Consider the following 26,211-nt stretch of genomic DNA (forward strand, 5'->3'; position numbering starts at 1 on the left):
CTTCCTATTCTCTCTCCTTAAATGTTGCAGAAGTTACTATCCATTCTTTTGGCAATTATGTTTTCCTGGATTACTGTACAACGAGTACAATAATAAATTTCTTATTTAATCATGCACCAGGTTCACCAACTACACTGTGCACTGCCTCAGGGCAGGAACCAGGTCCCCGTCTTTCTGTATTCCATTGCAGCAAGACACCACATCCTCTCTTAACATAAAGGAACTGTCCACTCCCTTTACCTAAATTCTCCTAGTGTTTCAATGTATAATAATGTTTATAGCTTTGATTAAAAGTAAAAGTCAGATTTTTCCCACACATACAATTTTTTAAAAAGCAAATATTGGCAAATGACCTAGTCAAAAAACTAGAAATTAGATAAAATAGCGAATTACCTCTTGTATCCTAGCAAATAAAGTAAATTAAATGAAGACAATTCAGGAAATGAAGAGAGCAGTTCTCCTTTTATTTGTAAACCTCATAATGAACACAACAGTCTTTTATATTTGAAGGAACAAGTAATTCAAATTTTAAAACTACTAATTCAATATTTAGAAGGAAAAACACACAAAGCATTTTTCTTTGATGTATTACTGACAAATTCTTAGTAAAGAACTAAAATGCTCAATGTTGTAAAACTGATAATGTCTGAAATGGTGACATTTTCATTTATAAATAAAGAACACATCCTCAGATATCTATTTTACATGGAATTTTTTTTAACCACAAGATGAGTTAAAGTATGTTCTCTAAAATATACGGCACAATAATTACATAAATTTAGCATTGGCCATAAAAGGGAAAATTTCCTATGACTTATACACAGGTACAAGTTCAAGAAATCCAGAAATAATGAATCTTTAGGGAAAAAAATGTACTCGCATACCATTTATGGAGCCTCACACATAGAAAATCTAATTTAAAGCTACGACCAAAATTATTTTATCCTTCAGTGATTTCAAAGCTCATGAGTTAGATGTCGTATGAACCATACTTCCTTGTGATAGCATCCTAGCATTTAAAAGTGTAACACTCTCAGAGTTCCCGTCATGGCTCAGCGGTTAGTGAACCTGACTAGCATCCATGAGATTGCGGGTTCAATCCCTGGCCTCGCTCAGTGCGTTAAGGATCCAGCATTGCCATGAGCTGTGGAGTAGGTCGCAGACGCGGCTCAAATGCCACATTGCTGTGACTGTGGTGTAGGCCGGCAGCTACAGCTCCGATTTGACCCCTAGCCTGGGAACATCCATATGCTGCTACAGGGGCGGCCCTAAAAAAAAGACAAAAAGGCCAAAATAATAATAATAATAATAATGTTTAACACAGTCAATCAAGTGTCATTGTAAACTTTGCCAAAAAGCTCATTAGAAATGATACATAAAAGTTACCTGATTTAGAGGGCCACTGTTTATATCTGATGATTTATTTATATCCTTCATACAAATCATTTCATTTTCATTTAGACTGCAGAAGTGCAATGAATTCAGAAGATCTGGAAGTTCCAAAGAAACTGCAGCCAAATCCTAATTTAAAGCAATGACACAGTAAATAACACTGCAGCATACTGCTTTTGTTAAAGTTCCTATAATGTGGCCCTATTTAAAAAAAAATCATAAGGTCTACTAGTTAATGAATTTTCCAGTTCATAATAGTTAACATACATGGTTTATTAGCCACAATCAATTTTTTAAAAACTCAGAAATAAAATGTGCCAAAGTATTACTTCAATGGCTATTTCTATAGCTTTTAAACACAAAAAGACACCAAGCTGTAACAAAATTTTACACGGCACCTCACACAACCATGACCATTAGGCATCTAACAGTTTTTAGCTGCAAACGTCACCCTGCAGTCCCCAAGTTTAACCACCAAATTTTTCATATAGGATTCCTACCTACAGAATATACTTTTGGGGATCCTAAGTTACATATTTGTAGGATCCAAGTCTATTTGTCTGTCTGTCTTCTCTAAGGTGTTATATTAGACTCTAGTGAAAATTTTATGAAGATGTAAAGGAAAAGAAAACGCCTTTGTTTTTTCTTCTCATTCGCCTTTTTTATGCAACCATGTGGCCCAGTTTAAGAATTATTAACAGTTCTGACCCTTCAATGAGTACTTTTCTTTATCAACATGGTTTTCTCAGTACTGCTTAAACAGGAAGTAGAGTATGAGCTGGAAGACTCAGCATACTTCTCTTTTCAGCCTTACAGTCTCAGGCCCGTATTTTCTCTTGTGCCTTCTGTCTAAACCATTTCCTTCAGGCAAGGGCAGAGTTTTCCTTCACCCCCACCCAATGGGCACGATTTGTAACGAAGTGATCAGTGGTGCTTTTGCTGCTAGGAGACACTTGACTGCCACGAGAGGAAACAAGGCAGTCACACATTTTCAGCAGCAGCACCAGGTGAAAAAAGAGTACGCCTCCCACATCTACCCGAGTGTCAACTCCTCTTCACATAGTTGTGCAGCTTTTCCTTTGCTGATTCTAATCTCAACTGTCAGTTATAAATATAATAAATACCTGCCTCAAGCAAAAAGGCTAAAATTTTTTGCACTGGTTCATTGGGACATGTTACAAATATTATCTTTTAAGTTTAACTCTGTCTCAATTGAAAACACACAAATAAGACTGTTGAAGACAGATTATTAAAATCATTCAAACAAAAAGACACGTCTTCCATTCTACGGTCTGCAACCTTCTCAGATAAATGACTTCACGTGGTCTCCTAACCTAACCCTGCTTTCATAACAAGGATACTCAGTGAAAATACTGACAGTGAAAATGTCCAAGGCACACTCAAAAGCTGAGCTCAGGTGTCATCTTTCAGCTCTAAATAGAAATGGTAACTGAAGAGTGGAATGTCAATTTGGGGCTAATTCGGCAAATTTTCCAGGCTCTCAAATAATCTCTCATAGGCCTTTCCAGTTCGATCAATGGACCATACCTGGATGTGAGCAGCATCTGTTTCTTCATTAAAACCTAGAAATGTGACCTGAATAAAAAAGGGACAAAGCTCCATTAGCGTTAAGTCCTGTCTCATTTAGACTGTTGACAGAGCAGAGAAACAGACAGAAAGCACACGAAGCGCTAAAATGCGGACGGTCGTGGACGGGATGATCCCTTTTTTCAAAGAGGATCACAGAGGGTTTTCCCCAAAGATCTGGCTCCGTAATCAGTCTCCTGCACGCCCGCCACAGCCCCTTCAGTAGCACCGTCCATCAATTCCAGTCCCCGAACGAACCTCACAGACACCCCCTTCCCGCCACTTCTCACCGGCACAACCTCGATCCTCCCTCCCACCTGCCCCCGGGGCTTATCCTGTCACCTCCCTGCCAAAAGCTTTTCCATGCAAAGTCCTAGTGGAGGCCCCGAGACTCTGGCTTGGCTGGTATCTTCGACTTTCCCCGGCTTCCATTCATTTACATGGGCCCCTTCTCTGGGTCAGAGCAGGGCCCTGTCAACCTGGATCTCTAGACCCTGGATGTCTGCGGGCCTCGCTCCTCCTCCTCCAGGTTCCAACCTAAGCGTCGCCTCCGCAGACAGGCTTTCCCTGGGCACCTACAAGGCTGCCTCCTGATTGACTCTCTGCGGTAGTGTCACTTACTTCCTTCAGCGCCTTTACATAGAGATTTCCCTGCAGAAGTTTATATAAATTAAATTTCTAAAGAAAATCTAATGGCCCGAGGCAATGTCCATTATTAAGTAAAAAGGATAAGTTACAGAAAAATGACACAGAGTGGAAAACAGTACTGGGAGACAATATACCACGTTATAAGCAGTGATTAACTCTCCCTGGCACAATTAGAAGTGATCGTGTTTTTCTCTACTTTTTTTTTTCCCCTGTAGTTTTTTCTTCTCTAATTCACAGGATTAAGGACAGTCATTTTCTTTTTTAGGCCTACAATATTTCTTCTTTTTCGATATGGAATACATATAGCTTTATAACCTGAAAAAAGTATTGTTTTAAAAAGTTATATCTCCTTTATGTCGCTGGCATCATAAGAAGAAATCTTGTTGGAGTTCCTGTCGTGGCGCAGTGGTTAACGAATCCGACTGGGAACCATGAGGTTGAGGGTTCGATCCCTGCCCTTGCTCAGTGGCATTGCAGTGAGCTGTGGTGTAGGTCACAGACGTGGCTCGGATCCTGCGTGGCTGTGGCTCTGGCGTAGGCCGGTGGCTACAGCTCCGATTCGACCCCTAGCCTGGGAACCTCCATATGCCAAGGGAGCGGCCCTAGAAAAGGAAAAAAAGACAAAAAAAAAAAACAAAACAGGAAAGAAATCTTGTCCACTTGAAGACAGCCTAGTAAACTGTCTACTAAGCAAGTACTGTGACGAAAAACATGAAATACTTCAATAGTACCAACGTGGATAATCAACTCTGAAGAATTAAAGGAAAAACAGCTTAGTCAAAATATAAAGAACACTCAAAATACGCTGGATCTCTTTCTGAGGATTCAAAAGCAAGTCAGAATCTTAGATTACTCCAGGATTTTTATTCTCAGTAATTATGGCCACTCCTTCACAGAAATGTTACTTAATGTCCCGGTGGCCAGGTAGGTTATTAACCTGTGGGAGGAGTTAATAACTTCGGGCACCACAACCTTCTCCCCCACAGGTGTGAGGGTTAATCAGATAATGTGGAGGAAACTGCCTGGCACATCATAGGCACTCAATAGCAAAGAGCTAAAAAAGCAAAAAGCAAAAAAACAAAGAGACACTCAAATGACGAATTCCCTTCCTTTCTTCAAAAAGAGGTATATAAATCCTAAAGTGAGACAGAAATTCCTTCTATTCTTTCAAGTTTCCTTTTACTGAACACAAAGAGGAAATAAGCTGGCATAGGGTTTTGAAGGGGCCAGGAATTTTTTTATTTCCCATTGATCAAGGAATGTGGGCTTGGAGAGGCCCTGCGTGAGCAGCTGGAACACTGTTGGAGGGCAGAGGACACAGACTTGTCAGGCTTGGCAACAGCTGAGATTAGGAGTGGTTTGGCTTTACTAAAATGAAGTAAAAACGAATAACAAAGAGAAGAACAGCCAAGAGCCAAAGCAGGGAGCTGCCCCAAAAGAGGGGCTCAGGTCAAGGCCATGACAGGCCTCAAAGGGGACCTCCCCACCCTATGGATCTACTTAAACATAGTTTCTCAAGGTCATGAAAGGAAAGTCATTCCTAAAAACAATAATCAAAGGGGTTTTTTTAGTTAGATCTTTGATTTCAAAAGAAAAATTTTTTTAATCAACGTACTCATCAATTTTGAGCTTCAATGACCCAAAACCAAAAAAATCTGGTAACATAAATGAATTGCTGGACCATGGTTATATTGTAGGAAGAAATTTTACTCCTTTTCATAGCGATCAATTCAAACAAAGGCTGGAAATACTGAAGCAGCAGAGAAACAGGTGAGCAAACCTTATCCCTACGTGATAAATATCTTAATCTTAAAATAAATGCATCACTACTTTTTCATGTTGAATCAAAGCACTAAATTTAACTAAGAAAACAACAACTGGGAGTTCCATCGTGGCGCAGAGGAAACAAATCCGACTAGTAACCACAAGGCTGCAGGTTCAATCCCTGGCCTTGCTCAGTATAGGTCGCAGATGCAGCTCAGATCTAGTGTTGCTGTGGCTGTAGTTCCAATTCGACCCCTCGCCTGGGAACCTCCCCATGCTGGGGGTGTGGCCCTAAAAAAAAAAAAAAAAGAAAAGAAAAAGAAAACAATAACCCCCAAAATGAATATAAGAAATAAGTATATATTTTGTTTCAGAGTAGAAAATTCTAGCGTGAGAATCCCAATTACTAAACACAGACGTCACCTGATACAGTGTGGCATGTCTGACGGGGGGTCAGTGACATCTGTGCACTCAACTAAATGTGTTCGTTATACACTAAAATGATTATGCTAGGAGGTTTTAAAACTGGTACTTCTCTGGAGTTCCCATCGTGGCACAGTGGAAACGAATCCAACTAGGAACCATCAGGTTGTGGGTTTGATCCCTGGCCTTGCTCAGTGGGTTAAAGATCCAGTATTGCCATGAGCTGTGGTGTAGGTCACAGACTCGGCTCAGATCCCATGTTGCTGTGGCTGTGATATAGGCCGACAGCTGCAGCTACAATTGGACCCCTAGCCTGGGAACCTCCCTATGCCGCAGGTACGGCCCCAGAAAGCAAAAAAATAAACAATAAATAATAAACAATAAAATAAAACTCATACTTCTCAGACATGTATTAATACGCAAAGATCTTAGGTGGTGCCACAAAAATGCATGAAAATACACTGTGCTGTATCAGAAAAAGGTACAGAAAGGAAAATGTCAAACCTCAGTCAAACCGGCATGTTCATCCTGCTTTAAACAGTCCTCTGCTGATACGCTGCATAGTTCCTTCTCGCTCTGCAATAAAGACTTTACAGACTGGAACACATCTTCACTGAAGCTCTGAAAATACAAGATGTTCTTAATTTATTTAATTCTAAGACAAGGTAAAAGATCCTGGAGACGGGTTAGATGGAGAGTCACTAACTCTGCCATGAATGGCCACTGGACACCTTTCGATGTAACAGAACTCACTTCAGCTGAGAGGAACTAAAAAAGGGGGGAAGGAGAGCTTCACATGCTCAAAATGCAGACCACAGCCCAGACATCCAACCCACTGGAAGACTCGGAGGCCCTTAGCCAGGTCCTCTTACTCTCACCCGGCACTAAAGCCTAACAGATGGCGTTATCTCATTTCCAAGTCACTGGCAAAACAGAAGCAACAATTTATGTAAGTGGGGTAGCCGACAGCTACAGCTCCAACTGGACCCCTAGCCTGGGAACCTCATATGCCACAGGTGTGGCCCTTTAAAAAGACCAGGAAAAAAAAAAAAAAAAAGTCCATACTCCCCAATGTTTCCCTGTAGAAATCCTACTCATGCCAAGACCTGTGATTTTCCCGCCCTTAGTCATAACAAATCTCTCAGAGTTCCTACTGTATTGTTCGCACATTAAGATCATTTAATTGATATTACAATTATCATAATTATTGTTTTCATATATTCGTCATTGCTAACCATTAAACCAAATTACTAAGGTCAAAGACGGTCTCTTAGGAGTTCCGTTGTGGCTCCAAGGAAACAATCTGACTAGTATCCATGAGGATGCAGGTTCAATCTCTGGCCTCACTCAGTGGGTTAAGGATCCAGCATTACCATGAGGTGTGGTGTAGGTCGCAGATGCGGCTCGGATCCTGTGTTGCTGTGGCTGCGGTGTAGGCCAGCAGCTACAGCTCCGATTGGACTCCTAGCCTGGGAACCTCCATATGTCACAGGTACGGCTATAAAACAAAAGACAAAAAGACAAAAAAAAAAGGTGGTCTTTTATTCAATTTATTTCCTCAAATTTCAGTACCTGACATGTAATATGTACTCAATAAATGTTTGCTAATCTTAATATATTAAAAATTAGTGGAAACCTTCAGTCTAAGAGAGGCACATAATGAAAATGTAATGTTACATTTGAACATTCAACATGAACTCAAGCTTCTTTACATGTATGAATTACATTTTTCCATTGATAGATCCTAGAAGCAATAATCCCTGGTAGCAATGAACATACCCAGCACCCAGATTCTGGTTTCTAAATTCCATTCACCAATTAAGAGAACTAGAACTCCTGGAGAGAATGGCTGATTCCAGCTCTGAGGCAGAAAAGTATGAAGTGCAGCTACAACATCTTACTGTGACAGAATGCAAAGAAGTGCCCAGAAACTGAGTTTTTCAAAAGAACACAAGCCAACCTGAAGGCATGCTCACTGGCCACGTTTGGGATAATCTCGGCATCAAAAGAATAAAAATGGTAATGGAGTATAACAACCGAATTTAAAAAAAAAAAAAAAACTCCAACTCTGTTAAAAGAGACAGATAAGGAGTTCCTGCTGTGGTGCAGTGGGTTAAGAATCCAACTGTAGCGGCTCAGGTCTCTGTGGAGGCACAGGTCGGATCCGAGCCCACACCATAGGTTAAAGGATCCAGCATTGCTGCAGCTGTGGTGTAGGTTGCAGCTGCAGCCCGGATGCAGTCTCTGGCCTGAGAACCTGCATTTGCCATGGGTGCAGCCAAAAAATTTAAAAATTTAAAAAAGAGAGAGAGACAGAAGAAAGGGTAGAAGCTGGAGGAGAGAGCTCCTTTACATTAGAATGCTGGCTAACAAATACGGGCAGAATGACAAAATTAAAAAACTCCATTTGTAACTCCCAATGTAATTGCTAATGTAGGAAAAGATTATCAATGGATCATCATCCACTGGGTTAAATGCTACTGGGGAACAAGACCGCTGTGGTGCAGCAGCATCCTACAGATAACTTAGTAACATGGTTAATTACCAAGGGACTATGTCTTTCTATTGGAGATATCCAGTGGGTACAACCTTAGCCGCCTGATCAGGCCTGGCATTAACAATATGCACCTATGATGTGACAGAGGAGAAGGACCATGGCGTCACCCTGGAGGTGGTCCTTCTGAACCTAACCACAGGGAAAACAGAGGAACTCAAAATATGGGGATATTCTATGAGATAACTGGTATAGACGCTTCCAAAGATCCGCCATCACGAGAAAAGCATTTACACCAGTGAAATGGTCTAGACTGCGGGAGACCAAAGAGACACAACGCCCAAACACACACTGTCACCCTTGCTTGGATCCCAGATGAGAGACAGGGGAAGAGTAACAAGGATAGCTGGGACAATCGGAGAAACTGGGTCTGGACTGTAGGTTAGACAGCGTTAGTGAACTAATGATCTTCTGAGGCCTGGAAATCACGCTGATGTTCGTGAGAGCAGCGTGATGTGACATTAAGAAGAGAAGTGAAATAACGTCTGTAGTCTCTGTCATTCAGTTTCAAAAGGGAAGTGTGTGTGTACGCCCATACAATACACACAAGCGGGAGTTTGCAGGCTAAGACAGGAACATCGACTCAAAAAAGGACAAAAAATATGAAAGGAAAAAAGGTGAAACATGAAATGGGACCATGAGCCATCAGTATCAACTGTGACAGCAACAGGTACTGCTAGTACCCAGACCTTGATATCTAAACACTATTCAGGGGTTCTCCGGAGAAACAGCCAATTCCTGGTCTGAGGACGATAAGGCCCAAAGTGAAACGGGGTCACTCTTAGACTAGAAAGCAAGGAGGCAATCAAAACATTGTGAGCCTGAGACAAAAAGACTCCAGCATCAGCCTGGAGGGGTACCCCGGGACCAAGTTTGGGACAATCGGAGCGAATGAAATAAATGAATAAATGACTACAAACAAATAAAAGGTTGGAAAAGAGAAAATTTTTAAAATCCATGTGTCCAGAGCAATGCAAATGAAGGAAGGAAGGAAGGGAAAGAAACTCACTTGCTTCCATTGGCGGTAATGATTCCACCAAATCATTAACCTGAAAACTGGTCATCACCATCCTGCAACTTTCAGGAAATAACAGATTCAGAAAAGGGGCATCCAGGGATGCCAAAAACATTAGATGAAAGTTGGAAAAAAACAGCATTTGCACACAACCAAGTATTATCCCCTAGACTATCTGCTAACTAAAACAGAGAGTATACACTTTTAAAACAGATAGCTCTCACACTTACTACATTAATCAAATGATCAATTTGTGTATCATTGATCACAAAAAACCTGAAATTCTGTCCTCCCATCATCCTTTAAAGTATTCTTGCTAAAAACATTTCACCTGAATCTAATTTAAGCCTTTACACCTGACTTTTAGTTTTTATGAAATACAGGGGAAAGAATAGGTTAAAGAGCGCTGTAAGAAAAAAGCCAGACAAATCCAGAATGTGCAACACTGTTCAAGAAAATGGCCTGATCTATTCAACAAATCAGGCTTGAATTTTTTTTTTTTTTAAATGAGGAGAAACTCAGACCAAAAAAGTAGAAAGAAGTCACAACCATCTCATGCAACAGGACTCCAAAATGGGAGGAAGCACTATAAGATAGATTTTAGCAGTATTAAGGAAATCTGAATAGGACTAGGTAGTAGATATAAGGAGAGTACATTTGATTTTCTCGGATGCAATAATGGCATCATTGTTATATGGCAGCATGGTGTTATTCCTGGGATAGGCATGCTCAAGTAATCTGGGGTGAAAAGACATTACGATGTAACTTCCCCAAGGATTTACTGTATAGCACAGAGAACTATTACAAGTCAATACCTTGTAATAACCTATAATGGAAAAGAATCTGAAGGTCTACACCTGAAACTAACATAACATTGTCAACGAACTATAGTTTAAAAAAAAAAGTTCTTCTTGTGGCTCAGCAGAAACGAATCCGACTAGGAACCACGAGGTTGCTGGTTCAATCCCGGGCCTTGCTCAGTGGGTTAAGGATCCGGTGTTGCCGTGAGCTGTGGTGTACGCTGAAGATGCAGCTCAGATCCTGTGTTACTGTGGCTGTGGTGCAGGCCAGCAGCTGCAGCTCTGATTTGACCCCTAGCTTGGGAAACTCCATATGCCGTGATTGCAGCCCTAAAAAGCAAAAAAAAAGGAAAAAAAGGACCATGCACTTTTAAATGGTTCTGTCAAAAAACACACAGACACACACAGAAATAAAACAAAATACAAACTATCAACTTTTGAATCTGGATGGCTATCACGCAGGTTTATGTGTAAATGTACTATGGTTTTCATTTTTCTATATGCTTGAAATTTTTTGTAATAAAATGTTAGAAAATATTAATGAAATAAAAAGTATGGCTTTCTGATTTTCATAATACTTGATTCTCAATAAATATTTGATGTATCTTTTTTAAAAAATTCAAATATAGTTGACTGACAAAGTTGGGTTAATTTCAGGTGTACAGCAGAGTAAATCAGTTATACGTACATATATACATACACATTCCTATTCAGATTCTTTTCCCATAGAGGTTAATACACAGTACTGCGGAAATTTCCCTGTGCTATACAGTGGGCCCTAGTGACTTATCTATCTTACATATCATAGTGTGTACATATCAATCCCAACCCCCTAATTTATCCCTCCCCTCCCACGTTTCCCCTTCGGTAAACGTAAGAGTCCATCAACAGAGGATTGGATAAAGAATGTTGTACATTTATATAACAAACTATTACTCAGCCATAAAAAAGCATGAAGTAATGTCATTTGCAGCAACAGAGATGGACCCGAAGTTGTCATACTAAGTGAGGTAAGTCAGGGAGAAAAAGACAAATTATCACAGGAGATCACTAATATATGGAATCAATGTATCTTTATCTTTTATGCGCAGTAAAGTGAAATCTAGAGAATTCAAGTCTATCTTTTCATTTCCACAATAGCCAATAGGGATTTTTTTTTTTTTTTATCATTCAGCTATACCAAGTTAAGGCATCAAAAGTGGTATTAAGAGTCTGCATGACACACATACAAACAGTATGTAATATTTAGATTCACATATTTTTACCTAAAACCTTTTCCAAGTATTCAAGTGAATTCAAACCAAATCTTAACCATGGCCGAATATGGATAATGTGATTAACAAAGATATTAAATTAATAGTACAAAGTTTCAGTTGTGGCCCAATTCCTTATCTCAGGAATATATTGCTAAATACAGGTCAAATAGGTATGTAATTTAATGCTTGAAGAACAAGATCATGAGTTCATTACCATATTTTGTATATACATATTTCTTAATTTTTAATAATCTTTATTAATTTAAAGCAATCCGTACAACTGAAGTATTAATTTGAAGCTATGGGTCCAACTGCTAACCAAAAAAAGTGTAATATACGACATTTTCCAAAAAGTAAAAATATGGAGAAAATAGCTTTTATTGTGCTTTTTGTCAAGTTGAAAAGCAGACCTATTACGTTTAAAGGTGCCTGAAAACACACGAGGCATATTACTTAGAAATGTAATTACCACACTATTAAAAATAAGCTTACTTTCTGTTTTCCAACTTTGCAAAAAGCACCTTTAGATTTGACAACCACTCTCCTGCAGTTAGCAGTCAAACCCAAACATCTCTTAGATCTTTGAAGAAATGAGTAAATGAAAAACCAGGCCTAGCAGCATACAAAAACACTAACAATTAGAAGCTAGAAGGAAGATGAGCAAATGAGACAGGAGTTAGAGAAAAGAAAAGAAAAAAGCTGCAACGAAAGAAGTCAGAGGCCATCTTAACGTGTAAGGACCTTCCAACAGTGTCAGGTAATGAGAGGAGGAAGCAAGACAAAGGGTTCACGAAGGATCCTAACCATCCTCCGGGAGTATCCACTCTCCTTTCGTCCTTTAAGAAACACCCCCCCCCCCCACGTTTTAGCCAAAAAAAGAAAAGAAAAAAAAAATGACAAGAAATGAAAAGGTAACCAAATCATCTCAAGAGAAGAAAAGAGAGAGGGTTCCTCAGACTAGAAAGCAGCAAGGTCAGTAATCACATTTAATTATTTCACTATTGATTATCCATCCAATACCCAGCATAGAGCCTGGCATGTACGCAGCACTCAGACTTATACTTCCTGAGTGAATGAATGAATACTGTGGGATAAAGCTGTATAGTCACACCTGATGCTTGAGTTGCTAGAGAAAAGACAGAAAACTATCTATTGAGAAGAAGAGGGGAGACGTGGTGATCTTTGGAAATAAAGGTCATTCTTTATGATTTCATATCACTATGTTCACGTATGCCAATCCCTGCAGTATCTTGTTACTAATTTCAATAAGATTCATTTAGAAACAGGAATAACACAGCAGAGTTACTCAATAAGACTTTGACTTCAAAAACTGATGATCAACATTTTTATTAAAACTACCACTAAAAGGAATCTCATACAGTGAACTTACTTTTCTGACCGATGCTCTAGTTTTCAAGTGACTGTTTCTGAAAGTCGGGAAGGTCGCCATAACTGTATTGCTGTTGTATGGAATCAATGAAGAGTTAATCCATAAAAGACCTAAAGAAAAAATATTAAAAGAAAACAAGTTATTCACCTAGTGATTCAGACTAGCATTTTGCCCTTCAGAAACTTTTTTTTTTTTTGGTCTTTTTGCCTTTTCTAGGGCCGCTCCCGCGGCATATGGAGGTTCCCAGGCTAGGGGTCCAATTGTAGCTGCAGCTGCCGGCCCACACCACAGCCACAGCAATTCAGGATCTGAGCCTCGTCTGCGACCTACACCACAGCTCACGACAATGCCGGATCCTTAACCCACTGAGCAAGGACAGGGATCGAACCCGCAACCCCATGGTTCCTGGTCAGATTCGTTAACCACTGAGCCACAACGGGAACTCCTAAAAAAACTTCTTTAAATTCAATCATTAAAAACAAAAATTCTCAGACATAAAAATTTATTAAGCAATCCAACATATTTGAAAAACATGAATACTGGCAACTTAATGAGATACCAAATTATTATAAAAATCTTTTTAGGTTCAAAATTATTATAACGTAGTATACCTCCAGCAAGTCACTCTCACTGCCCTTTTGTTATTAATAAGAAAATATTTGAAAGCCTCAATAAGAAATAAGGACACTCTTTTAAAAATCTGTAACAGAGAATTTCACAAAAAGAATCCCAGTCTTCTTGTCTCCTGAAAGTCACTCTATCCCTACAGCAAATATGAATGCTCTAGATATTATTTCTTGGGCAGAAAGGTTAAATATTTAATATACAAATGAGACCATGAAATCTGTACATAGCAACTGAAGTCAGATAAAAACAAATCCCTTATACAGCAATCTTATCAGCATACCAATGACTGGAGTTCAAAAACATCCAAGTTAAATGATTAATACTGTAGTATTTAAAACATGCACACATGTGTACACACAGGCAGACACACACACACACAACCCTCCTTGCAAGAAACTCTAAAACTAAAGCTTAGCTTTTATCCATGCTCTAATGAAGTATCTTTGGGAGCTTAAATCAATTTAGGCATTAACCACCCAATATCCACAGTAACTTGTCTCTTCATTCAAAATACACTTGCATCAGATGCTATAGATACAGAAGAGAACAAGGTAAATATAGCCTGGACTTTCAGATCAGAGCCCTAGAAGGAGAATGTTTCATTACAGTACAGGATTGGAATGAGTACTGAATTCTAAATTGCTACTAATTTTAAAATCTGAATCAATAAAGATTTAAGGAGTTCCCGTCATGGAGCAGAGGAAACAAATCTAAGAACCGTGAGGAGGCAGGTTCGATCTCTGGCCTTGCAGAGTGGGTTAAGGATCTGGCTGTGGTGTAGATCAACAGCCACAGCTTGGATTAGACCACTAGCCTGGGAACCTCCATATGCTGCGGGTGTGGTCCTAGAAAGACAAAAGACAAAAAATAAAATAAAAAATAGGGAGTTCCCGTCGTGGCGCAGTGGTTAACGAATCCGACTAGGAACCATGAGGTGGCGGGTTCGGTCCCTGCCCTTGGTCAGTGGGTTAACGATCCGGCATTGCCGTGAGCTGTGGTGTAGGTTGCAGATGCGGCTCGGATCCCACGTTGCTGTGGCTCTGGCGTAGGCAGGTGGCTACAGCTCCGATTCAACCCCTAGCCTGGGAACCTCCATATGCCGCGGGAGCGGCCCAAGAAATAGCAACAACAACAAAAAAAGACAAAATAAAAATAAAAATAAATAAATAAACAAAGATTTAAGAAATGCTTAATTAGTTTCCATCAAACTGGTCTTATCAAGAATGACCCTAGTTGAGGGAGTTCCCCGTCGTGGCTCAGCAGAAATGAATCTGACTACCAACCATGAGGATGCAGGTTCAATCCCTGGCCTCACTCAGTGGGTTAACAATCCGGTGCTGGGAGTTCCCGTCATGGCTCAGCGGTTAACAAATCCAACTAGGAACCATGAGGTTGCAGGTTTGATCCCTGGCCTCGCTCAATGGGTTAAGGATCCAGCGTTGCCGTGAGCTGTGGTGTAGATTGCAGACGTGGCTTAGATCCCGAGTTGCTGTGGCTCTGGCCTAGGCCGGCGGCCACAGCTCCGATTAGACCCCTAGCCTGGGAACCTCCATGTGCTGCGGGAGCGGCCCTAGAAAAGGAAAAAAAAAAAAAAAAAAAAAAAGAATCCAGTGCAGCCACGAACTATGGTGTAGGTTGCAGACGCAGCTCAGATCCCTGAGTTGCTGTGGCTGTGGTGTAGGCCAGGGCCACAGCTCTGATTCGACCCCTAGCCTGGGAACCTCCACATGCCACGGGTGTGGCCCTAAAAAAAAAAAAAAAAAAAAAAACAAGAATGACCCAGTTGAGGCTTTCAAGACATTTGTTTCATATAAATTTATTAAGAGATTTACATGCAAAACTAAACTTCAACCTGGTCCCCAGGAGAACTGCAAAAAAAACCCTAAATTTTAGTTGAGTTCTCATTTTATGGTTTTTCACTGTAAAGATAAAACTGAAGTGTGCGTGTGTGCATGTCCTTTGGAGATTTCTAGATTCTAATTTTGACACAAAGAATTCAGACAAATAAATAATTCTATTTTATTTTGAATTAAGAGAAATCCTGTTGGTCTCTTTAACAATAAAAATTGATTACCGACTGGAATTCAAGCAGGATTGCAAGGGAGGAGCCACCAGCACAAGATAAAGAGAGCTCCACTGGGATGCAGGAGGGAGGCTGTGTCCCGCTCACTGGCTTTGTCTCCTCCAGGTAAACTGCACTATCTCTGCACCTGTGTCCCCCATGTATATTATCTGGGTATATAAGATGTATATTACCTTATTTACTGGATGAGTTTACTGTAAGAATCAAATGGAAAATAATTTATAAGAGGCACTTCAGAAACTGTAAAATGTAGATAAAAGGAAAATTAAAACATTTACTCATGGACCAAGATTATCAAGAAGACCAAAATTCTTAAAAAAAAAAAAAAAAAAGGTGCGCATAGAAAGGTTTATGTGACCAAAGCAAGAAAAGAACCCTTTTCTTTGTCCCAGGCCAGCTCGCTCTCCTTTTTTTAACCCGCAGAGTTCTCATCGACTGCCAGAAACCCTCAGAGGCAACTGGACTTGCCTCAAACTTCATATAAAACATATAAAATAAAGAGGCGAACACAAGCGTTCCAGAAAAGTGCAACTCTCAAATTCAGCCCCCGAGTAAACCAGCACCACCTTTCTGGAAGGCGCTTTGGGAATGCACGTCAAAACCATAAAAATATTCCTATCCAATGACACACCAGTTCTACTTCTGGGAATTCATCAAAGGAAACGCTGCTCTTGGAGCAGCCAGGCTTCTAAAGAGAGCTTATAAAGCAGCAGGTGCAGTACACGAAGAGATTTCCGTGCATGTCTCGTTCAACCCTTAGGGCTGGCAGAGCAGCGCTCCAGTTTCACAGGCGGGGCGAAGGGAAGGTGACAATTCCCCCAGGCCCACAGAGGGCTGAGATGCAAATTCAAATCTTCCAACTCTAGCGCCCAGGCGCGTACCCTCCTCGCTACAGTACATAAAGGTTTGAAAAGCTATTCATCATGCTCTGTAATAGTGAGAAATAAGAGGCACTCTGGATGCCAGAAACGACCTAACATGCCCTCCCACGATGACGCAGTGGCAGCCAGGACACACACTGCGGGAAGTCACAGGAGCATCTCGCAGGGCACCTTTACTCTCCCTGACCCCCAACCTTGCCTGAGAGGGCGGAGTTGAGAAAAGAGGTGGGGGACAGCAGTTACCTTTGCAGCTGCTGAAGAAAAGTCAACATGGGCAAAGATTAAACACAAACTCACTGGAGGGGTCACCAGGGGAGACACTGGCCCGTGACCTCCCTGGAAGGTGGAGGTGCCCAAGCCCCCAGGGAAGAAAGTCACAAGGAGGGAAGGGAAGGCCCGGGGGGGGGGGGGGGGTGTTCAGAAAACATCCCGGACATGACACCTCAAGTTCATTACCTGCAATATTCTTGAACAGTGCTACCTACATAAACAGAACACCCTTTCCAAAGCTGAGTACTAAAGAATCCAGTATGGACCCTGTGAAGAATCATTTAAAAAAACAAACCTACCACATAAGAAATACACCAAAGGGGGAAAAAAAAAATCCAGACAAATATAATCATGCCACCCAAAACTCGCCTTCTCTATTTTTAAAACAGTACCTCAGAATTTAAATAAAAAAGAAACTGAATTTAACTCCACACGTACACTCCGCTTCGCTCACTGAAGAAAAATACACATCCTGAATCCTACTCCATCACTCTGTGTTTAACTTTTTTTTTTGCTTTTGCTTTTTAGGGCCGCACTCTCGGCACATGGAAGTTCCCAGGCTAGGGATCGAAGTGGAGCTCCAGCTGCCGGTCTACACCACAGCCACAACAACGCCAGATGTGAGCCACATCTGCGACCTACACCACAGTTCATGGCAACACCAGATCCCAGCTCACTGAGTGAGGCCAGGGATCAAAACCCCATCCTCATGAATACTAGTGGGATTCATTTCCACTGTACCACAACAGGAACCCCTGTGTTTACCTTAAAACCTAAGTAAAAAATTGCCTCGCAAAGGGAAAAAAAAAAAGTATCACAGAATATCTGTGCAACAGTCCATAAAAGTGAATCTGACAGAAGATAGTATGACTCATACTTCTGATAAAGCAAATAAACAAAAATCATCTTTGGAAAATACAAAAAGACAGATGGAGGGAGAAAGAGTAACAAAGCAGGGTTTCCTCACCATCTTTTATAATTAGTTTTAGACAGATTTCACAAAAGGAGCAGAAATACAGTGTTTTCCCCTGGAACATCTTTATCTTAGGAGAATAAACTTTTCCCTTCATCGTTCTTGTTTTGTGTCCTATTCCAGGTGAAGAAATAAGGGTCCCAAGCAAGGAGTAACCTCGTGTGCTTTGCTATAGTTGAATAAAGTGAACCTGGATCATTTTCACAAAAGCAGATCAGAGACAAGAAAAGCACCAGTGGAGAAGGCAAACAACTGAAAACGAAGCTGCTAGAGCTCACAAAAGCCATAGGGTATTTTTTTAAAATATCATAGGAGTTCCCGTTGTGGTGCAGCAGAAATGAATCTGACCAGGAGCCGTGAGGTTGTGGGTTCAATTCCTGGCCTCGTTCGGTGGGTTGAGAATCCGACACTGCTGTGAGCTATGTCAAAGACATGGCTCGGATTTGGCGTTGCTGTGGCTCTGCCGAAAGCCAGCAGCAACAGCTCCGATTAGACCCCTAGTCTGGGAACCTCCACATGCCGCAAGTGCAGCCCTAAAAAGACAAAAGACGAAAATAAATAAATAAATAAATAAATAAAACTCCTTAAAAAAAAAAAACCTATACCATGAAATCTGCTGAGGAACAGCAAAAAAGCAGAATACATGTTGCCAAAACACTGGAATAACCAAGAAAGTTTTAAGAAATACCACGGATTGTAAGAGAAAACAAATGAAAGCTAGAGAGACAATTATAAAGACTGCAGGACACAAATTACACTGATCCTTTGATCCTGCGATTTCACGTCTTGAAATTTATCCTAAAATTCACTCCTTAAAATTATATGTATTTGCACAAAATTCACAAAGATATGTGTTGAAAGAATGTCCGCGAAAACAAGAAAGGGTGAAAAGCTAAAAAAAATCTAGAAGCCCATCAAGTCGAATAAATTATAAAACGTTCTCATGCCTATTACCCAGCTGCTGGAAAGAGAGCAATAAATACCAAAGGGACCCTCGTCCACGGTATACGAAGGGAAAAAGCAAGTACAGAACAATGTAAACAGCATGCTCTCTACTTGTAATTAAAAAAAAAAAAAAATTATATACACCTACAACTCTGACACACATGTGTTGGTACACGCCTAGGAAATACTCTTCACACCTCAGGTCAAGCACCTCCCTCCTTGAGGAAGACTTGGCGCATCTCTCTCCCTTCTTGCCCAAACAGCGGTCACCTCCTCCACGACAATGCTCCGAAAGTGGTCGGCCCTTTATTCCTTTGTTTGCATGTTTCTCTCCTTTTGCGAGTTTTGAAGACTAAAGTGTTTTATTGTATTTACAGTCTAACACAGTAAGCATTCAAACGTCTGCTACTAAATAAAAAGCAGTTCTTTCTTTTTAAAGCACAAAGTAGACCTTTACATGCTGAAATGAACCCCTCTATCTTGAGTGAATTATTTGTGAAAGAAAACATAGTTAAAAGTTTCCAATCATTTCTAAGACTTGGGGACAGAGTTATAATACATGCTCCAAATACACGTTTTGGCCAAATCCCAAATGGCCAAGTGTTAAAAATATTCCGGTGTATACTTTACAGGGAAAAATAATATGAAACATTAGCTGAGACATCAGATGGCAATGCAAGACTGTGAGAGAAGAGAATCACTTCCAGGTCACAGCACAAGGAGAGGCCAGCCAAGCAGTCTGGCAATCTCACAGAGTTGCAGAAACACAGGTTAGAGTTTGAGAAGGCCAAGGTGGCTAGAATCTGCAGGGCAGAGTACCGGAGGAAGAGCTCAGAAAGAGTGGGATCTCTAGAGAGCTCCCTTAGGGTCCTTGACCGAATGCTGACCTGTGCCCAGTAACTAAGGCTTGGAAATAACTACCAGAGAGCAGTAGGCCCAACAATACCTGGAGCCAGAAAGGCCAGAATAGGCTGCACTCCCACCAACCAGAGTGGAAAAATGTCCTAATGTAGCAGGCCATGGAGAGACGCCTCAGAAGGAAGTCACGTTAGCTGGGGAACTATGCTGAAGGCTGTCCTGAACGCACCCTAACAAAGCTTAAAGGCAAGCCTCTGAACGACACACCAGATTCCAAATAACCTAACTGTGCATCCCAACGGAATCCAACCCTCTTAAGGAATGCAACACAACTAAGCCAGCAGCAGCATAAAAGTCAATGGCTGGCACACAGTCAAAAACCGCCAGGTACACAATGAAGGAGAAAAATGTGACCCATAGGCAGGAAAAAAAAAAAAATCACTAAGTACAGATCCAGAAATGACAGAGCTAATGGAATGAACAGAAAAGATGCTTAAACTGTATTACAAATGCGTTCCATATACTCAAGAAGAGACAGGACAAGGAGAGAAATACAAGATGGAAGAGACTCAAACTGAACTTTTAGAGATGAAAATAAAACACATACCAGATGCAATTAATAGCAGATTAGATACTGCAAGAGAAAAGTTCAGCAAATTTAAAGACATAGCAACAGAAACTATGCAAAATGCCACATGGAGAAAGTTACAAAGTCTTCACATAGTCCTCCTTCCCCAAAAAGTGTGGGAAAGGAGGCAATATTTGAAGACAAAATGGCTCAGAATTTCCCAAAGTTGATGGAAACCATAAACTGATGATGCAAGGAAGATCAAAACACCCTAAGGGAAATAAACATCAAGATAACCACACCAATACACACGTCATAACCAAAGTTCTGAAAACTAGTGATAAAGAGGAAAATCTGAAAAGCAACCAGAGCGAAAAGTACACATTACACACAAAGAGACAGACAGACTGCAAATGTCTTGTGAGAAACGATGCCAAACCATAAATGAGACAACGGAGCCACATATAAAAAAAAAAGGGTCAGGAGTTCCCGTCATGGCGCAGTGGTTAACGACTCCGACTAGGAACCATGAGGTTGCGGGTTCGGTCCCTGCCCTTGCTCAGTGGGTTAAGGATCCGGCGTCGCCGTGAGCTGTGGTGTAGGTTGCAGACGCGGCTCGGATCCCGCGTTGCTGTGGCTCTGGCGTAGGCTAGTGGCTACAGCTCTGATTCGACCCTTAGGCTGGGAACCTCCATATGCCGCGGGAGCGGCCCTAGAAAAGGCAAAAAAAAAAAAGGGTCAACCTAGATATCCATACCCAGTGAAAATATCTTCTAAACATTAAGGCAAAATAAAGTTGAACTAAAAAAGCTATGAGATTTCATCAGCAGCCAACCATCACTAGAATCTCTATTTAAAAAAAAAAAGAAATCTACAGGCAAAGAAAAAATAATACCAAGTGAAAACCTGGACCTAAACTAAAGGTAATACCTAAAAGAATCAATATGAGGGTCAATATATAAAAAATATTTTTGGAGTTCCCGTCATGGCGCAGCAGAAACAAATCTGACTAGGAAACATGAGGTTGAGGGTTCAATCCCTGGCCTCGCTCAGTGGGTTAAGGATCCGGTGTTGCCATGAGCTGTGGTGTACGTCACAGGCACGGCTCGGATCTGGTGTTGCTGTGGCTCTGGCGTAGGCTGGCAGCTACAGCTCCGATTAGACCCCTAGCCTGGGAATCTCCATATGCCGCAGGAGCGGCCCAAGAAATGGCAAAAAGACAAAAAGACCAAAAAAAAAAAAAACAGTACCTGTTATAAAAGGAACTGAAAGGTTAGCTTCTTCCTTGGGTACAGACCTGCTATTTGACTAACAAAATCTAAAAATACCACAGCTCTCAGTTACTCTGCTTTAGCTTTCAAAACAATCATCCCGTAAAAAAGACCTGAGTATAAACTAACTGATTATCCATTAAGATATTTGCTTCTCTACAGTTTCCTACATACCAACAATAAACGCAACTTAAAAAAAAAATCTTTTCCTAAAACATTAAGGCTGTGCTTTCAACATGAATATGCTTCCCAGAAGGTGAAGGATGTTCTTAACCTTAGGCATAATCCCCACCTACGAGATTATTTTTAACAAAAACTATGTTCAGAATTTTAGCCCAGGAACACATTTCTCTTTCTCAGTAACATTTGTGACGCCAGGATCTATGTTGCTGCAAAGGCATTGAAGCAGCCCTTGCAAAGAGTCATGAGCCTCCACCCTAAGCAGCCAGCAGCAGGACGGAGGGAACGGATCTGTTTCACAGATGGTCCAGTGCTCGGCACAGAGGAGGCATTTCTAAAAGTCTATGCAGAACCTACTAACCAACACGATACGTGTGGCATTGAAAACAAGAAAGAGTGGGGAAGGCAATTTTAAGGTTTCAAAAGTGGAGCCTCTGCCAGTCACCAGGGTAACTGGAAGATAGTGTTTCATGTCAACATAATATCCAAAGGGCACCTAAAAAAATTTGTCGAGGTGGTCAGAGCTAGAGATGTTACTCCAGGAATCGTCAGCCCATCCAGAGCTTGAAAGCTGATCCTAGAGACTGAGAAAACACTGAGGCTCCGAGAGAATCTAAGAGAACCCATGATGGTGATCAAAGAACCGAGGTAAGCGGCAGTCTGAAAAGCAGGGGAGGTAGAGACTGAGCAGAATATAGGTGTCACCGAAGTCAGATATGGAGGGGTCAGCACAACTCTGAGGGCAAGAATATTCCTCCTTCTCTGAATGCTGCAGGGATCCACCCCACAAGACCCGCCATGCAGCGAGCACCCAGTAATGGTCATAAAACATCCTAACATTGGGTCAGGGAGGCACTGCTTCACTGCTGTTAAATACATTTTTCATAAGGGATGTGGCTGTGAGTATATCCATTTTACATTTAAGGAAACCAGGGCACAAAACATTTCCGTAATTTGCCCCCAGGCACTGGGAGAATTTGTCCTGAAAGAGACCCTGGCTGAGAGCAAGGTCAGGGCTGTACTAGGAGAAAATTTCAACCTGCAGGATGCTAAAGCGCAGCGGAAGTACCCAGCCTTTCCTCCCTGTTCCTGCCCCCTTTACTAGAGAACTTGTGCTACCCCGTCTGAAAAAGCACACACTGTCAGACAGACCTACATCTCTTCCCCCAGCCTCAGCCAACTGGACTAGAACTAGATCCTTGACCAGCTAGATTTTCTCTCCAGCAATGCAGAATTAAGATATGCAGATACCTGGGGAGAAGCTCGCTGCAACATGTGGGGTACCCCACAGCAAACCAAAGCTGCATGCAAGCCAAGGTACGGGGAAGCAGAAACCAAGTTAAAGAAAACCAATCTGAAAGAACTTGGAACGGGTATTACGGGGCAACAGAGACGTGAGGCCCTGTCATGTGTTCCCGGAGAAAAACTGGCAGAGCAACTGCCTGAAGATGTTCGGGGTCCCAGGATGCTGAGCTGGACGGCAGAGGCAGTCCTGGCAACTGCAGGCAAAATGCCCTTTTTAAGTAAGTTCATTCAAAAGGCTTCTGTTCCTTGCAGGCAAATAACCTTTATGCCACGGAAAGAGGTCAAAGAAACACTGGTAAGTAGCTACTCTGTGCTTCATGGTAACTTTGAGGTTTTTAACTCTTGTGACAGGGAGAAAGAAGGTCAGCAAAGTCAGTGAACAGATCTGCTGCTCTCCCAAACCCACTTTACACCGGACCTCATTTTCACTCAAAGTAACAGCCAGTCTGTCCCGAGCCACTGTGCCATGTATCTTATTTTTTCCCACCAAACATTCTCAGATTGACCCCAAATTGCTAACTTTTCTCTTGTTATCCTGTCCAGTCTCTAGTCTGTACATTTCAAATGCCTTCATGCTAGTATATATTTCAAAATAAAATCGACTTTTACATATAAAGATGAGTAGCAGAATGAGGACCCTTGGATCTGTTTGGTCTGGTCTTTAAACTCATGAAGTATTTTTTCCTTCCTTTCCTTATTTTACCAGTAAACCCTTAACTCAAGCCCAGCTTAGATCTTTCTTGACCTGTTCCAGCCCTCATCTCCTCCAAGTGGGGTTGATTTTACTACTAAAATGCAGGCCACCTGACAAAGAACAAATCCAGCTTATCTAAATAATTATCCTACCCAAAACAAAATGACTTCTATTACTTTTCAAAGGCAAGATGAAACAAATATTTGCATCCTAAAAGCTTGAAACCCTTGCCAAAAGGTGAAAAAAAGACCAGCCAAAAAATCTGTTTGCCAAGATGGAATACCAAGGAACTTTTAAAATCTATACAGGTCTCTTTTGTCCATTCCCAAGAAGACATTGCTGAAGTTTTTCCAGTTTCCCCAAGTACAGACAGAACTCCACTGCCTTTTTATAACTAGAAATTTCCCTAAGAATAACCTAAAATGTATCATCTGATGTGGTTTGATTTACTTTTCCAAACAGTTAAGTTCCTGGAATCTTTAAAAAACATTTTTATTTAAAAAAAGACAAAAAACAAAAAACACCTTAAATGTATGATCCTTCTTCCAGCCTCAAAAGGCAAAGGAAGATTTCTTCAGCTTCAAGACTTATCCCAGGAGTTCAGAAGTGAGAGAATTTCTCACTGAGGTTCAGAGACTCTGGCAGGTCCCCTATCCTCAACAACTGGGAAATATCATTAGCCTAGAAGTAAACCACTAGGCCCTTATTAATAGTGCAGCTATGTGGGTACAAGACACGAATCACTAGTTACCAGTTCAGCTTGGGAATCCATGTTTGGACTGTCTTACATTCTCTGATCTCTCAAACTGCTGTTACAGCTACAACTCAAAGTGAAATTCACCATCTACACTTGGGTCAGGTCTGCCAGAAGGACCATAAGAAAGTCTGAATAATCAGTAAGTACTACTTGAAAAAACGTGACTTGTGTGTTTGAAAAGATTCGTTTCATGGCACTATTTTAACTGACACTGATTGTGCTGGGAACTGTGCTGCCATTTCTCGTAAATCATAAGATATTAAAATCATCTCTGCATGGCTGAGTACCCTATTCCTGTGTACATTTTCTGACTATTCCCAGATATATCAAAAATAGTATCATTCAATATAACATCCCTAACAAGAAGCTAAAAAAGCTTACAAGTTTTGCAAGGAACTGAGTAATTACAAAGCTGAAATGAGAACCAGAATTTTTAATTCCTCTGCACTAAGGCCATTAGATATGTGTTTCAGCAGTTTCTCACCCTGAAATATCCTTAGCATCTTAAGCTAAACCACCTCCAGTTTAATAAGGTTTTAGAGGAGAGGGTACACAGGACTGTCACCATGTCACATCATGGTGATTTAGATTGTACTGCCATTGTCATTTTGCCAATGCTTTTAATTCTTTGGTCACATCCACATTTTCTTTTAATAAAGCAGGTTAGGTGCCTGGAACACAACATACCAAATCCATTAGGAATATGGATGGCCAGTATTTATGCCATCAAACAGCCAAGGAGAAAATTTGACAGCAAATCCAAGTATCAACACTCCAAGGAGCTGCTTGCGCTTTCCGCTCCCGTCACAAGATTTGGGTTGTGCCTGTTTCTAGGGCTCAAGGGTTCTGACAGTGAAGGATGCTGTTCGGGGACAAAGTGCAACGTCCTCCTTCTCCTGCATATGCCCCCGTGCGCGCACCACGAACACAAACTAAGCACACGCACCAGCACGCACCGGCGGGACCCGGCTCTGCAGACCACCCTGGGGATGGAAACTGAGCTTGTCATCCAAGAGGGCTGAAGCTTCGCCGCCACACTCGGGCCCCAGGAAGACCCCCCGCAACCTCGAGCCTGAGGACACCCCCTCCCCCCCCCCGCCCCCGCCCCGGTGCCTATGGCTTCCTCCCTCCGTTTTGCTCTTCCCGCCCTCCTCCCACCACCCTCCGAAAGCGTAGCTCTGGGCAGCTCCCAAGTCAGACCAGGGACTGCGGGCAGCGGAGGAGCTGCAGAGCCCGAGTCGGGCCGCTCCATCCACAGCGGCCCCACACCCCGCCGCCACCCCAGCCAACGGCGCCGCTCACGTCGCGGGCGGACCCGCGCCCGGCTCACCTGGGGGCCGCAGCCTCCGCAGCTCACAGGCATGTCAGCGGCCCGCAACGACCAGCCGCGCGAGCTGCCGAGCAGGCGGGCACCCCCTCCCGCAGCGGCCCCCAGCCCTCCCCCCTCCCGCCCCGCGGCCCGCCCCCGGCCTGCCCACCCCCAGCTTCCGCCGCCGCCGCCGCCGCAGCTCCAGCCCGCAACACCTCCTAGTCCTCACGCCTCCCACTCACTCTCGCGAGAGGGTGGCACACTTCTCGCGAGAAGAACTCCGCGACTGAGCCCGCGCAAAAGTGGGTGGGCTTTGAAAGAAGGAAAGAAGCAACAGGAAAAACCTTCCCACGTGCTCCGGGGCATCTAGCGGAACGGCCCCGCGAGTCACGTGACCGCGTCCAGCGGCCTCGCCATTGGTCAGAATCCGCTCGGCTAGGGGAGCTTTAAACTCGAGGCTGACCTACGAACCTGCGGCGGACGTCTTGCGCGCTTCCTGGCCCGTTACCTTGGCAACTGTTTAACCCTTTCCTCTGGCAAAATAGCCAAATCTTGGCTTGCCCTGCAGTTTTGGTTTGAGGCTCTGATTCCTTTCCTTCGACCCCTGGGTCTTACCGCCTAGGGTCAACTGGGCTCCTTCTTCTCCCCAGACTAGTTTTGC

At 42.2% G+C, this 26,211-nt stretch overlaps 1 protein-coding gene across 2 annotated transcripts in view; it reads right to left on the bottom strand.

Moving 5' to 3' along the window:
• Window positions 1-25,664, bottom strand: part of AKAP11 (A-kinase anchoring protein 11) — a 49,201-nt gene extending 23,537 nt beyond the window's left edge. For both annotated transcript variants that reach the window (XM_047755717.1, XM_047755716.1), the window contains exons 1-5: window positions 25,572-25,664; window positions 12,830-12,939; window positions 6,319-6,435; window positions 2,941-2,988; window positions 1,387-1,521 (exon numbers count right to left, since the gene is read on the bottom strand). In XM_047755717.1, coding sequence (XP_047611673.1) covers window positions 1,387-1,521; window positions 2,941-2,988; window positions 6,319-6,435; window positions 12,830-12,889 — 360 coding nt within the window. In that variant the 5' untranslated portion in view covers window positions 12,890-12,939; window positions 25,572-25,664. The remainder of the gene's footprint in view (window positions 1-1,386; window positions 1,522-2,940; window positions 2,989-6,318; window positions 6,436-12,829; window positions 12,940-25,571) is intronic.
• Window positions 25,665-26,211: the final 547 nt, after the last annotated feature.

Source organism: Phacochoerus africanus, chromosome 13, assembly GCF_016906955.1.
Source record: "Phacochoerus africanus isolate WHEZ1 chromosome 13, ROS_Pafr_v1, whole genome shotgun sequence".
Lineage (NCBI taxonomy): Eukaryota > Metazoa > Chordata > Mammalia > Artiodactyla > Suidae > Phacochoerus > Phacochoerus africanus.